General features: G+C 35.9%; 1 protein-coding gene across 2 annotated transcripts; it reads left to right on the forward strand.

Moving 5' to 3' along the window:
* The first annotated feature begins 3,498 nt into the window (after positions 1–3,498).
* On the forward strand, positions 3,499–15,151 carry LOC111802688 (alpha-glucan water dikinase, chloroplastic). 2 transcript variants are annotated; one of them, XM_023687146.1, is made up of 34 exons: positions 3,499–3,787; positions 4,281–4,581; positions 5,203–5,244; positions 5,388–5,494; positions 5,621–5,699; positions 5,821–5,912; positions 6,014–6,167; positions 6,548–6,769; positions 6,926–7,264; positions 7,346–7,456; positions 7,554–7,649; positions 7,769–7,912; positions 8,030–8,118; positions 9,119–9,253; positions 9,443–9,605; positions 9,710–9,799; positions 9,880–10,065; positions 10,281–10,343; positions 10,430–10,492; positions 10,633–10,692; positions 10,785–10,937; positions 11,062–11,145; positions 11,347–11,523; positions 11,609–11,715; positions 11,902–12,115; positions 12,193–12,296; positions 12,534–12,669; positions 12,772–12,897; positions 13,198–13,308; positions 13,628–13,726; positions 13,993–14,166; positions 14,255–14,347; positions 14,438–14,553; positions 14,761–14,965. In XM_023687146.1, exons 2-34 carry the CDS (start codon positions 4,300–4,302, stop codon positions 14,963–14,965), a joined length of 4,416 nt encoding a protein of 1,471 aa, XP_023542914.1. In that variant the 5' UTR covers positions 3,499–3,787; positions 4,281–4,299. The 2 variants fall into 2 exon arrangements, with proteins under 2 accessions (XP_023542914.1, XP_023542915.1); XM_023687147.1 differs by lacking the exon at positions 3,499–3,787 and having other exon boundaries at positions 4,300–4,581; positions 14,761–15,151.
* The last annotated feature ends 69 nt before the right edge of the window (positions 15,152–15,220 follow it).

The following is a 15,220-nucleotide window of genomic DNA, read 5'->3' on the forward strand; positions in this document are numbered from 1 at the left end:
CCTAATTTTTCCAAGGCGGAGGGAGGCTTGCTCGGACCGATGCGTCGTTTTGATCCGAAATGATTCGACTTGTCGTAACGCAATTTATCTTCTCAGGCCTAATTTTGATATTTTATGCAATTTTTTGTTCGTAGAAATTATTAAATTTAAGATATTTTTTATTTGGTAAAGAAATTCGCCAATTTTTTTAATTACTGTTTAATTAATAAATTCAATTTATGTTTTCAATTAAAAAAAACCATTAATTTTACATTCTAAAAATCATTTAAAACATAATAATAAATAAACCTATGATTATAGCATGAAGGTTATGATTTTGATTTTGATTTTTTTTTAAATTCTGCCCAATTAATATATTACTTTATTTAGTGGATTGGCTTTAAATAATATAACTATGTTTAATATTATTATTAACTTTATTGTTATTTTTTAAGACCATGTTGGAAAAAATATACCTTAAATTAGACTTCAGATTCATAATATTGTCGTATTTGATATGTAATTTTAAAAATATTTAATAAATTGTGAAAATTTTAATTTTTTATTTAATAAATATGTTTTTTTTTTAACCTTGACTATTGCATAATAATTATGACTAATATTGTAATTTCAAACTTTAAAAATAATATTTTAAAATTAAAAAACTAGAAAAATACAAACTTATTTCTTTTGCATTTTTGTGTTTAGATTTGAATGCTAGTGGTGGGTTTAGACAGGTGGGCTTGGACTGTTACAGATAGCAAATGGTATCAGAGCCCGACACCCGACACGGGAAGATGTGCCAGCGAGGAGGTTGAGCCTCAAAGGGATTAGACATGAGGCGGTGTGACAGCGAGGACACTGGGCTCCGAAGAAGGTGGATTGGGGAGGAGTAAAAGGGCGTGAAAATCTCTCGTTTTAAAAATAAATCTTTGAGGGGGAGTTCGAAAGGGAAAACCCAAATAGGACAGGTTTAGACTGTGGTGGGCTTGGAAACTTAAATAGGACAATATCTATTAGCGGTGGTTTAGATTGAGGTGGACTTGGAATGTTACAGATAGCAAATAGTATCAGAGCCAGAGCCAGACACCAGATGATGTGCCAGCGAGGAGGTTGAACTTTGAAGGGAGTGAACACAAAGCGGTGTGCTAGCGAGGACACTGGACTCTGAAGGAGGTGGATTGGGGGGGAGCGGGGTCCTATGAGTTTGGACTGTGGTGGGCTTGGATTGTTACAGATAGCAAATGGTATCAGAGTCAGACACCGGACAATGTGCCAGCGAGGAGGTTGAGCCTCAAAGGGAGTGGACACGAGGCGGTGTGCTAGCGAGGACACTAGGCTTCGAGGGCTCCAAAGGAGGTGGATTGGGGGGAGGGGCTCCTATGATTTTGGACTGTGGTGGGCTTGGACTGTTACAGTAGCAAATGGTATCAGAGCCAGACACTGGGTAATGTGCCAGCGAGGAGGTTGGAGCCTCGAAGGGGGTGGATTAAGAGGAGGAGAGGGGGGGGGGTCCTACATCGATTGGAAAAGAAAATGAGTGAGAAATGAGTGCCAGCGAGGATGCTGGACTCCGAAGGGGGTGGATTGTGAGATCTCACGTCGGTTGGGTGGAGTGTGAGATCTCACGTCGATTGTGGAGGAAAACGAAGCATTCGAGGCTCGGACGATAATTATTAAAAAAAAATAATGATTTATTATATACTTTAAATTTTAATAATTAAGAACTATCCAATCCAACGGTTGTGGTTTAGTTCATTATGATATTAAACGATCGAGAATCCAACGGTTGAAAGCTGACATCAATCAACAAAATATCTTAATCTATGAAGTAAGCACACAGTTAGGCCATTAAAAGTGACAGCAGAAGCGTCCAAACGGGCTGGAGAAGAGGTTGGTTCCGTGAAAAATGAGCATTTTGATGATGAGGGGCCTGCACTTCCAACTTGTCTTGGCCTATCCCCAGCCCCTTGAGCTTCCACTTTCATTGCAGTTTTCGGCCACTCCTTTCGCTTTCCTTCCAATTCCCCCTTTTCCATAACTATCCACTTCGCTCGGTTAGGTCAGATATTTAACTCGACTTACTTTTTATTAGGACCGTTCAAAAATTTTAGTAATCTGAACAGCTCGATCAGTTCAACGCAATTATTAGTATAATTTAATCTGAACAACTCGATCAGTTCAACTCAATTATTAGTATAATTTAATCTGAACAACTTGATCAGTTCAACCAAATTATTAGTATAATTTAATCTGAACAACTCGATCCGTTCAACCTAATTATTAGTATAATTTAATCTGAACAACTCGATCAGTTCAACCCAATTATTAGTAATATTTAATCTGAACAACTCGATCAGTTCAACCCAATTATTAGTATAATTTAAATTGAGTTTAAATATATTAAAATTTCATGAATTAAAAAAAAAAAATTAAAAAAAAAATTAATAGACTTACGAGNACGTTTTAAAATTGCGAGGGTGGTACGTAAGGGAGCGAAGTAGACAATATTTGCTAGTGGTGAGCTTGAGTTGTTACAAATGGTATCAAAATTAGGTACCGAGTTGTGTACCGCTAAGCCCCAAAAGAGGGTGGATTGTGAGATCTCACATCGATTGGAGAGGGAAACGAGTGTCAGCAAGGACGACGTTGGACCCTAAAGGGAGGTGGATTGTGAAATTATGTTTTAAAACAGTGAGGTTGACAACGATACGTAACAAGTTGAAATAGACAATATATCCTAGTGGTGGGGTTTGGACTATTACAATCTCTACTCGTCTTTTGAAATTTTATTAATATATTTTGAAATGTGGTACTAATGATAAGATTATTTTTGAAGTTTTTTTAAAAGTTGAAACGTATTAACGAAACTTTTGAAAACTCGTGAGTATTTTTTAAAACACTCTTGAAAATTAAATGATGTTTCTGACCGTAATGGTATTTTTTTGACGTATAAAAATATTTTATTTTCTTTTTGAAATTTTAAGAATATTATTTTTGAAACTTTTAAAATTAAAATAATTATGAGATAAAAAGATTGAAAGTTAGAAGGTAGTTTACTTGATTTAGCAATATATCTATATATATATATATATATATAAAAAGTAATTTCTATATTTATATATATTTAAAAATTGGCCATATGCTTAGGTTTTGCCAATTTTGTTCATCTACCTAAAAAAATTAACTAATCTTTTTAATATCGAATATAATATTTAAAATTAAAAGTTAATTTTTTAAGCTAAAATTAGATTTGATTAAAAAATTAATTTTCTCACTTTTTAAAGCTAAAATTAAATTTGATCATAAAGCTTTGTCTGCTACAACTTTTTCGTAGAATATTTAATTAAAAAAAAAAAAAAAAATTTATGTTATTAAAAGAAAGCGAAAGTTGAATAAAATGACAAAAATATCACATTCACGACTCGTAAATAGTTTCTAAAACCAGGGGTATTTTGTTAATTTGCCATTAAATATCAACTGAAACTTTAAAAATAAATAAAAAATAAATAAATATCAACTCCCCGGAAGCCAATTCACGGAGCCTCCGCCATTCTCTCCCTGTCCGGATGCATCGTAATCCCACGCCCAAACAGCACGTGAAGGATCCATTAGTGTCGCTCTTGGCTTACGTGGCCCTCTCAAATCCCTCCACGTATATACTTATGTGATAAAAGGCCGCGCAATTACGTTAGTTCTTCGACTTTCCACGATCCAGTTTTGAAGCCTGCGCGGGACTTGAACTCACTCTCAAAGCTCGTCATTTCTCGAGAATTGGATTGATCGATAACCAGCTTTTTCTTAGCAGGTTTAGTTTCTGCAATTCAATCTAATTTTGTGTATTTGATTTTATTTGATGTCATTTCTCGTCCTCAAGCGTTATTGATTCCGGGATTTTGATTTTCTTCAACCTGTTTGTTGAAGTAGTATGAAAATCTCTCTGATGTTGCTGTGTAATTTCAACAAAAAATGCTGGATTTCTGCCTATTTTTTAAGATTGTTGCTTGTTTTCTTGTTTGAGGATAGAATGTTTGTATTGAATTCAGTGGTCTGTAAACTCGCTGAATCAAATGTAATTAATTGTGTGATCACGAGCTTGAATTTCAATTCGTTTTCTTCATTTTCGAGATCTTTTTCTTTATTTATTGATGAATTGCAGACCACTGATGCAGAGAGATTGGGTGAAAAATGATGTCCTGTTTAATTTATATGACGTTTAGTATTGGGGGATTGTTTTTGCATTTTCTTTTTTTGGGTTGTTTTGTTACTTACGGAAGTTATTGATTCTACGATTTCTTCAGACGAAGTGCATCAGCGAATATGAGTAATTCCATCAATCAGAATATACTCCATCAGAGTTTGCTTCGTCATACAGTTTTAGATAACCAATATAAATTGAATCCTTCCGGCACCTATAAGAATACTTTATTTCAAGCGGCAATACCCAATCAAGTCCCAGCACAGCATTGGAAATCTCCTATGTCCACGAAGTTCTTAGGGAGCAGTCTAAACGTTCAAAAACCAAGGATGGCCACTGGAACAAGTCGCCGCAGATGTCCTGTTAATCCTCATGCGGTATTAACCACGGATCCTGCTTCCGAGGTACATTTTCAGCTTGAAGATCATTTGCAGTACGGTACTTCAAGTAAAATTTGTGATATTATCTTTCTGGATTAGGTAGTTAAAAGGATTGTCTTTGTAACGCCATGCAGTTGATTAATAATTTGTTACTTTCTTCACATTAGACCGTTCCTTTTCTTGTGCAAATTTAACTAGTTCTCTCCCTCTCCCTCTCTCTCTGAATGGATATAAGCGAGAGAAATCAAAATCCCTCTCCATATATCAATTCAAAATGTGAATTCATTAGTTAGCGAGTATTCAATAAGGACATATCAAGTCTTCAAATAGCGATGTTCTAATTGAGCTCCTGAAAGAGTGTCCAAAAAGAAAAATAAAATGGGCAGTAGCATCAAAATTGATGTGATAATGCTTATTAGGAACGGAGTCAAGCTGTTGAATCATGACGCACGGTGGCAATTTGCTCTACATTTAGCATCAGATTTGGTTCTTCGGGCATTCTATATTGCACTAGAATATGTACACATCTATCACCATTGTTCTTGATAGTGTTTTCTTTTTTTTTTTTTGTCAAAATTTGACATCCTCCTCCTTTGGTTCCTAGTCATTCTCTGAAACATCTGTTGACCAAGTTTTTATTTTCAGCTTGCTGGGAAATTCAAACTGGATGAGAATATTGAACTGCAGGTATTTTGAAAGTTCCCCTTTTAGACATTTAATACAATACATGATTGCATGTCTGGCTCTTTTAGGTCGAGTATTTCCAATTTCGTATTTGAATCTTACAAAGTAGAAGTTTGCACTAAATTAATCTTTACTAAATCGAACAGGTTGATGTGAGTGTCCCTACAGGATCCACTAGACGTGTAAATATTCTGGTCACAAACATTAGTGGCTCCCTTCTGCTTCATTGGGGTGCAATAGGTGATATAAAAGAGTAAGCTGAGTAGTGGACATAGTGATCATTTTTTCGTTATCGTTCTCCATCCTCACGTATTAGTCTGCAGCACATTTTTGTTTTGTATGCTTTTGATTCTTATTAGTGTAACTTCAATGTTTCCAGCAAATGGGTGCTTCCATCCCGTTGCCCAGAGGGGACTCAAGCATATAAGAACAGAGCTCTTAGAACGCCTTTTCAGAAAGTAAGTTTTGAAACAGTAGTTCAACCTGCAAATTTTGAAAGAGTTTCAACAGTTCCTACGACATATTCTTTCAGATAATTGAATGCCCATTATTCTTTTCCTCTCACTTTTCTTTTGGTAGTCTGGTCCCAATTCTACCCTAACAATTGAGGTTGACGACCCTGCAATAGAAGCGATAGAGTTTCTTTTACTCGATGAAGCTCGTAATAAGTGGTATGCCTTCTTACCGATTTTTTTTTAAAAGAAAATTAAAGCAAGATAATACAATAATTCACAGGTCTTGTCCTTTTGCATCTAAAATTTTTGATTCACAGGTATAAGAACAATGACAAAAACTTTCATGTTGCGTTACGGGTGAAAGAGAAGTCTATTTCTGATGTTTCAGTTCCTGAAGAACTTGTACAAATTCAAGCATATTTGAGATGGGAAAGAAGGGGCAAACAGATGTATACTCCACAACAGGAGCAGGCAAGGATGAATTCTCTTCACCTTTTCAATTTACTCCTGTTTCTTTAAATGGATTGCATCAAGACTTTCAACATTCCTTTTTATAGTTTACTTTCTTTTTCTTCTTTTAAATTTCATATGTTTGATTTAACTTGTCTTTATTACAAATCACAAGAGTTCAACATTAAAGTGGAAAAGATTGCAGGGAAGTTTAAATTTATTTATCGGACAAATAGAACTACATTGATGTTTCTTATTATTTTCTAGGGTATTATCTTTCCAAAACTAGGTAAATCATTCATAAATGCCACAGAAATCTTCTGATTTGAGATTTCTTTCTGCTAACTTTAGAAAAGAGGTTGCTGATCATCCACTTTGATTAAAATTTCATTTTACTGTAGGAGGAGTATGAAGCAGCTCGTGCGGAGTTATTGCAAGAATTAGCCAGGGGTGCTACCATACAAGATCTCAGAGCTAGACTGACCAAAAAAAATGATGGCAGTGAAACAGTGGAGATATCCACTCCCAAAGAAAAGACAATTCCTGATGAACTTGTTCAAGTTCAAGCTTTTATACGTTGGGAGAAAGCAGGGAAACCCAACTACTCTGCTGAGGAGCAACATGTAATTTCAAATACTCTTTCAGCCATCGATGCATATAGATGTTTGTGTGTGGGATTGTTTGTTTTCCCACTCCCACTAAATACTAAGTACCTTTTATGCATCGACTGATATGCTATTTCATTACTTACTTTACTCGTTGGTGGTCATTCTTTCTAGAGGGAATTTGAAAAAGCAAGGGAAGATTTGCTGTCAGAGCTAACTAAAGGTGCAACTATTGATGAGATTCGGAAGAAACTTTCCAAAGGAGAGATCAAAACTGAAGTAGCAAAGCAGTTTCAGAATAAAAAGTACTTTACAGTAGATAAAATTCATCGCAAGAAGAGGGATTTGGTGCAACTTGTAAGTAGATATGCTCCTCAACCTATAGAAGAAACATACATAGATAAGCCAAAAGCCTTGACGGAAGTTGAGCAATTTGCGAAGTTAAAGGAGGAGCAGGATGGTGGAGATGTTATAAACAAAATCATCTACAAGCTTGGTGACAAGGATCTTCTGGTGGGAAAATGATGTTATTATTCTAGTCCCTCTCTTGTGAGGCCACTCTATTTTTTTTTCTAATCCATTCAACTTTGTTAGGTACTTGTAACAAAAAATGCTAGCAAGACGAAGGTTTATCTGACTACAGATTTACAGGAGCCAGTTACTCTTCACTGGGGTTTGTCTAGAACAAATGCTGGCGAGTGGCTGGTAATATTCTAAGCATTCTGTTTCTTAAGTGAAGGTGTACACACTCGAATGTATTTTTCCTACAGAGAAAATTTATGTAATTTGTTGGCCTTTTCAGACACCACCTCCTGATGTACTTCCATTGGGTTCAGTTCCATTGAGCCAGGCAGCTGAAACACAATTTATATTCAACGCTGATGATTCCAGTCTAAAGGTAAGATAAGAGTGGTTTCCCTTTTTAGTTTATCTCTTGAAATTCTGAGTTTTGACTTTTGTTGTTAAAACTTAAAATGCATGCTTAGTGGCTTGATCTTGCAACAACTCATGTTATAGGTCCAATATCTAGAAATCTTGATTGAAGAGGATGGTTTTGTGGGAATGCCATTTGTTCTTCAGTCCTCTGGAAATTGGATCAAGAACAAAGGTTCGTCAGATTTTTATGTTGCCTTTGCTGTCCAACCAAAGAAAGTGCGAAAGGTGACATGTCTTTGATATTGTAATATAGTTTATGTCTGATTCCTATGCAATACTTTTTTCCTTCTTTACTTTTCTCTATTTGTCACATTGGTGACTGAGAGGGGCTCCTTATAAAAGGTTACTGAGGGTGGCAAAGGTACTGCAAAGTCATTGTTGGATAATATAGCGGAACTGGAGAGTGAGGCAGAAAAATCCTTCATGCATCGGTTAGTAATCTCGAATGACTTTTGTTAGACTGAGCTTTCTTTACCTTATTTATGAAATATCATGTTGTACATTTTTGTGGTGTTCTTTTAAAATGATAAAATGGAGCCTGCAGTTATGTTTTACTTGAGCATAATATTCATTTCATGAAAGTAATTACAGGTTCCAGTGGTTAGTTTTGTGATGATATTTTCCTGGTATCCTATGCTTGCAATCCAAATTGGGAAAGAAGAAATCAGTTTGGTCCTGTGTATTATGAATTCAGAGCTAGTCGACTTTCTTCTTCTTCTTCTTCTTTTTTATGAAAGAAGAAATGGAGAACTATAATGAATCTCGTGTATAAGTTTTTTTTTTGTATTTCAAGCATGCAAGTAAGGTACCCTGAGTTATCTAGTAATGACGAATCTAACATATATTCTTTAATAGTTGGTTTCTGTTTGCCATTTCTTTTCATTGTCTCGTACAAGATTAGTCTAGTGATTAACTAGTTCCTTTCTTCTGGCTGGATCACGTAATTTTCACAAAAAGCAGGATTCTCAGATTGCATATTTCTTAAAGCTTAAAACAATGCACTTATTGTCACTCCCTCAATATTTTAGAAACAAACAGGAAACACATTATATGACTGTTAGAGCTTTTGCACGTTTTTTTTTTTTTTTCCAGTTGCTGCCTATCAATGGTGACATCTATGTCTTATTTCACAACCCTTTACTGGATGGTCCATAAATTTCTCCTTTTTTTTTTTTCCTTTATCAATTCTCTTCATATCATAGAACTTCGTAAGATTTAAGCTATTTTTGAGGGAGAGTGAAGGAGGAGCAATAATTGGCCTATGTTCACTTTATCCTTGTTAACAAACATTTTTTTTTGCATAGTCAGCTTCTATAAGATGAAGAATGGGGTAAAGTTTTCGGTGGTTCCCCCTCCCTCTTCTATATTGCTCATGAAATACTATATTTTAAAATTTTCTTGCAGCGTGGTCTAACTTATTCTTTTGCTCAGATTTAACATTGCAGCTGACTTGATGGGTCAAGCTAAAGATGCTGGTGAATTGGGCCTTGCAGGGATCTTGGTGTGGATGAGGTTTATGGCAACAAGGCAGCTTATATGGAATAAAAATTATAATGTGAAACCACGGTAAATCATTAACGTGTTTTTTTTTGGCTTTGGGATATTTTACCTCATGAATGATTCATTTAATCAGACTCAACGATCCAGTATTGCATGCAATCCACATTTCACTTTTTTTCTCAAGCCAAACAAGGTTTTCTCTGTGTGGGTCGGGTCTTGCAGCCCTTCAAATCACTTTTCTCCCTCTTGTTGCAGTGAAATCAGTAAAGCACAAGACAGACTCACAGATTTGTTAGAGAGTATTTATGCAAGCCATCCACAATATAGGGAGCTTTTACGGATGATTATGTCTACTGTTGGGCGAGGTGGTGAAGGAGATGTTGGGCAGAGAATTCGGGATGAAATTTTAGTCATTCAGGTGATAGAATTAGATTAGCATTTCTATCCTTGTTTTATTCTTTTGATTTCCTTTATGGTTCAATGACTGTTTGTAAATTTTGACCATGTACTGGTTGGTATTAGAGAAACAATGATTGCAAAGGAGGAATGATGGAAGAATGGCATCAGAAATTGCATAATAATACTAGCCCTGATGATGTAGTTATCTGTCAGGTATTTGGAGTTCTGAGTAGTCCTGGCCTCCTCTAGTGTTGCATGTCATTCAAGACCTACCTCACAAGTTTTTATTGCAGGCATTAATCGATTACATTAATAGTAACTTTGATATTGGCGTTTACTGGAAAACTTTGAATGAGAATGGAATCACAAAAGAACGACTTCTAAGCTATGATCGTGCAATCCATTCTGAGCCACATTTTAGGGCAGATCAGAAGGATGGTCTTTTGCGTGATCTAGGAAACTACATGAGAACGCTGAAGGTTCATTTTCTAACTTTCTTGACCCTAAGCTGTGCATTTTGTTCAATGGTAACATGAAAACTTCATGCTTATAAAAATTGATATGATATTTTCTGTCCTCGTATTCGCTCTAGTAATGTAAAAGTTCACTTCTCTTTTTCTTTTTTACTCAAAATTAACTGATAATGTTGTGATTATGATATGTCTGATTCTAATTAAATTTGGTTAACATGCAGGCAGTTCATTCAGGTGCAGATCTAGAATCTGCAGTTCAAAACTGCTTGGGCTATAGATCTGAGGTAGAATTGGCTAATTGTTTTTTTTTATCTTTTAATGTATAATGGCCTGTATTTCCAATTATTATAAAGAACTTGTATACTTTCAGGGTCAAGGATTCATGGTTGGGGTGCAGATAAATCCTATTTCTGGTTTACCATCTGGATTTACGGTTATACTTTCAACTTCTATTTCATTTACACTCGTTGGCTGAATTATGAGTTGTTGATGTTATCTACTTTGTCTTAATTGTTACTTATTATATCACATGACTGGCCATTGAATATTTGATTTGCAATGTCTTTGAATCAGGATTTGCTGCAATTTGTTTTAGAAAATATTGAAATCAAGAATGTTGAACCACTTCTTGAGGTATCATGAATTTCTTTTTTAATCACATTTTCTCTTCACTACTATTTTTATAAATTTTACGAAATGTGGTTTGACTGGTTGTTTAAGTGCAGGGCTTGCTTGAAGCTCGTCAAGAGCTACATCCTTTGCTTCTCAAACCTCGTGACCGTCTAAGGGATCTCTTATTTTTGGATATTGCCCTTGATTCTGCTGTTAGGACTGCTGTTGAGAGGGGTTACGAGGAGCTAAATACTGCAGGACCGGAGGTATTTTTTCTGTTTGAGCTAGCACCTGAACCTAGACAGTAAAAGTCTACATTTTTCCTGCACTTTATCGTACTTTCTTGCTGTTCAAATATATTGTTGATAATCTAATCTCGTCATTTTTCAGAAAATTATGTACTTCATCACTCTCGTTCTGGAGAATCTTGCCCTATCATCAGATGATAATGAGGATCTCATCTACTGCTTGAAGGTAACAGTAATAAAAATGGAGAACTAAAACCCTGAAGTTGAATTTAGGGCCCGCTTGCTTGTTGAATTATGGTCTAAAGTTCTTGTAGTTCAGCCTTTTGATTTAAGGTCAAATCCCTGAGAATGAGAACATCAGTTTGCATGCAAAAGATATTGAAAACCTGTTGTAATATTTGTTTGTTTTTGTTTTTTTTTTTCAAAGGGATGGGATCTTGCATTGAACCTCACAAGAAGTAAGAAGGAACATTGGGCATTATATGCAAAGTCTGTTCTTGATAGAACCCGCCTTGCACTTGCAAACAAGGCAGAAGCATACCATCGCATCCTGCAGCCATCTGCTGAGTACTTGGGATCACTGCTTGGAGTTGAGGAATGGGCTGTATGTCCTTACTTTGTCACAATTACAATGTGCCGTTTTAAATTGCCAGGATTTTGGAATTCTTCCTCATGGTTTGATTTTGCAGGTTGACATATTTACCGAAGAAATCATCCGTTCTGGATCAGCTTCCTCTTTATCCGCACTTCTAAATAGACTTGATCCTGTTTTGCGGACAACTGCTAACCTGGGGAGGTTTGAGTTTTCCACTATTTCCTATTTGAACTTTCTAGAGAAAAAGGGTTAATGTAGTTGACCAAAAGTTGTTAAATACGGTAAATGAAGTGGAAATTAGATCAAATATTATACTGCAGCATGTAGTAGTGCCACTTGCATCTTATGACAACCTTCTAATATAATCTTGGCTGGCCCATGTAACAGCTGGCAGATTATTAGCCCGGTTGAAGCTGTTGGTTATGTAGTTGTTGTGGATGAGTTGCTTACCGTTCAGAATAAATCATATGAGAAGCCAACAATTCTAGTCGCTAACCGAGTAAAAGGTGAGGAAGAAATTCCAGATGGTACCGTTGCTGTGTTGACGCCTGACATGCCAGATGTTCTATCTCATGTTTCTGTTCGAGCAAGAAACGGGAAGGTAGTTGTTTGTTACATGAAAAGTACATTGCAATATTTCTTTTATCATATAATGTTAATTTTGCTCATCTCTGGTAGGTTTGCTTTGCAACATGCTTTGATTCAAGTATTCTTTCCGACCTTCAAGTTAAAGAAGGGAAGTTATTGCGTATAAAGCCGACATCTGCTGATATTGTATATAGGTACAAACTAATGCATTTTCTTACTTAAGCTTAAAGACATCTGTGACTTAGCTGGCCCTAAACAAATTTATACCTTCCCATCTTAAAGCAGTTGAGAATTTTGAGATTTTATCATTTAATTACTATATTCAATTACTTCTTCATTTTCCCTTCCCAGTCAAAAAGTCAGTTCAAATTAAAGTGTTGTGAGATAAGCATGAAAATGAATCATAACCTTCTCTTTTCACTTAACTTAAGCGAGGTAAATGAGAATGAGGTACCAGATGCAAGTTCCATCCACGAAAATGATGGTGTTCCGTCAACTGTAACTCTCGTCAGAAAGCACTTTGTTGGCAAATATGCCATTGTATCTGAAGAGTTCACGAGTGAAATGGTTAGGCTCATATATTCCCCCCCTCTATTTATATTGCTTGGATAAGAACTCCTATGTTACATTGTCAATCTAGTTTATTATTTTTTGCTTCGTTTTTTTTAGGTGGGAGCAAAATCACGTAATATTTCTTACCTGAAAGGAAAAGTGCCATCGTGGGTTGGGATCCCCACCTCAGTTGCCCTTCCATTTGGAGTTTTTGAAGAAGTTTTGTCTGAAGGATCAAATAAGGTTTTTCTTCTAGTTTCCGAACGAAACTTACATATCATGATTTTGACATGAAGCTCTATCTGATGCAGTGTGCAAGATCTTTCAATTGACCGTCATGAAAATTACATATGAATAGTTTATGGGATCTCGAAAACTTAATATTCTTGAATAATACTTTTACCTTCATTCATCCTGAGTTGTCAATCACATGTTCAATTTGGCTTGTACTGTTTCAGTGCTGCTGTGAAGATCTATAGTTCATATAAAAGAGATAACTACTTAAGCTGAAATATTTCTTTTCTATTTCTTATAACGTAAAAGGCGGTGGCTGAAAAGATTCATGATTTGAAGATTAAGTTAGGAGAAGGGGAGTTCAGTGCTCTAAAGGAGATTCGCGAGACAGTCCTACAGTTGGCAGCACCCCCTCAATTGGTATAATTTCCCTACTACTGGCGTAACATTATATTATGCATACATGTATATGTAGCACAATGTATCCACATTCTATTTTATATCATAGAACAAGCATAGTGTTTATCTCATCTCTGCTTCAATCTGTTTTCCTACTCCAGAAATAGACAAATGTGTGATTTTGAACTTATAATACAGTCGTGACTTTCTCAATTCATTTAGATTTTTAGAAATTTCATGGAATTTTGTATTCGTTGGCATCAGCAATCTGCAAGGACGGCCAACCAGGTAGTGCAGCCCATTTCAAAGATAATAATTCATATGTGAATACAATTTTCAGGTGCTAGAGTTAAAATCTAAGATGAAAAGTTCGGGAATGCCCTGGCCTGGTGATGAAGGTGAGGAGCGATGGGCGCAAGCATGGATGGCTATAAAGAAGGTGAGCACTCCATTCTGTGCCAAATATGATGCTGGTCTCTGCAAATAACTGGTCATGGATTCGAAGCCTCGTGTAAAATTTAAACTCATAATAAGAATATTCAGAACGGGTTGTTGTTGTTGCTGTTTTTCTATTCCCTGCACATATTTTGTTCAAACATACTTCACTCTACTACATGTAAAATCCACCTTTCACAGTTTAACCTTATTTATGTATTGTTTAGCAATTAGATAACCTGTTTACTGTTGCTTATCTGTAATGTGCAGGTCTGGGCTTCAAAGTGGAATGAGAGAGCTTACTTCAGCACGAGAAAAGTGAAATTAGATCACGAATATCTCTGCATGGCTGTCCTTGTTCAGGAAATCATTAATGCTGACTATGCATTTGTTATCCATACAACCAATCCATCTTCTGGAGACTCGTCTGAAATATACGCAGAGGTATTATTTTTCTTTAATTTATTCGTTCGCTTACCACGTGTCCATCTAATTGATTAAGAGATTAATTTTTGTCTCCTTGTTGCAATAGGTTGTGAAGGGACTTGGAGAAACTCTAGTAGGAGCATATCCAGGACGTGCTTTGAGCTTTATATGCAAGAAAAATGACTTAAATACTCCCAAGGTAAGATTTGTTATTTCATCCCTGCTATCAACTCACTTAATGTGAGAAATGAAACTACATCAAAACCAATTTTGGATTTGACTGTTTCAGGTGCTGGGTTACCCAAGCAAGCCCATTGGCCTGTTCATTAGACGATCCATTATTTTTCGATCGGATTCCAATGGCGAAGACCTGGAAGGATATGCTGGGGCCGGTCTCTACGACAGGTATTCTCAAATATAATCCCATTCCTCTCCTCCAATGATGCAAACCTGCTGATCTTAAATCTTTTCCTACAATATTCTTGTCCTACTGATTCTGAAGTGTTAGGTTCTATGACTGTTAATAGTCTCTGAATAAGTTTCTTTTACTTTCATTCCATTATGTAATTCCACGTTCAGTTATTGATTGATTGAGAGATTTTTTTGACATAGCGTACCGATGGACGAAGAAGAGAAGGTTGTGCTAGATTACACGACGGATTCGCTCATTATGGACGACAACTTTAGACAGTCGATTCTGTCTAGCATTGCTCGTGCAGGAAATGCAATTGAGGAGCTTTACGGATCTCCTCAAGACATTGAAGGTGTGATTAGAGATGGGAAAGTATATGTCGTCCAAACAAGACCCCAGATGTAATCTTCTATCTCTCTCTATTTATATGACTTTTCCTGTGAGGAAAATGTCTGGCTGAAATAAGAAGTCATGTTCTGAAACAAAGGCAGTAAGAAAAGTCATAGTTATTGGTCAATTTTGACAGAAATAAAGAGTAAAATTGATATCTTATTACAATGTAATTGAATGAATTTTGGCTAGTTTTCGTCACACCGGTGTTAAGATTCAGCTTCTCAGGTGTTATGATTCGGTTTTCGTCCCACAAAATTTTTAAATCTT

This window comes from Cucurbita pepo, chromosome LG09 (assembly GCF_002806865.2).
Source record: "Cucurbita pepo subsp. pepo cultivar mu-cu-16 chromosome LG09, ASM280686v2, whole genome shotgun sequence".
Classification (NCBI taxonomy): Eukaryota; Viridiplantae; Streptophyta; class Magnoliopsida; order Cucurbitales; family Cucurbitaceae; genus Cucurbita; species Cucurbita pepo.

What these genes read in the sequence shown, in the direction of transcription:
- LOC111802688 (XM_023687146.1), top strand. Translation starts at nt 4,300, where the DNA reads ATGAGTAATTCCATCAATCAGAATATACTCCATCAGAGTTTGCTTCGT. An exon ending in ATCTCATCTACTGCTTGAAG is followed by an intron (nt 11,146 to 11,346) that starts GTAACAGTAATA and finishes TTTTTTTCAAAG; the next exon opens with GGATGGGATCTTGCATTGAA. An exon ending in CGTCTGAAATATACGCAGAG is followed by an intron (nt 14,167 to 14,254) that starts GTATTATTTTTC and finishes TTGTTGCAATAG; the next exon opens with GTTGTGAAGGGACTTGGAGA.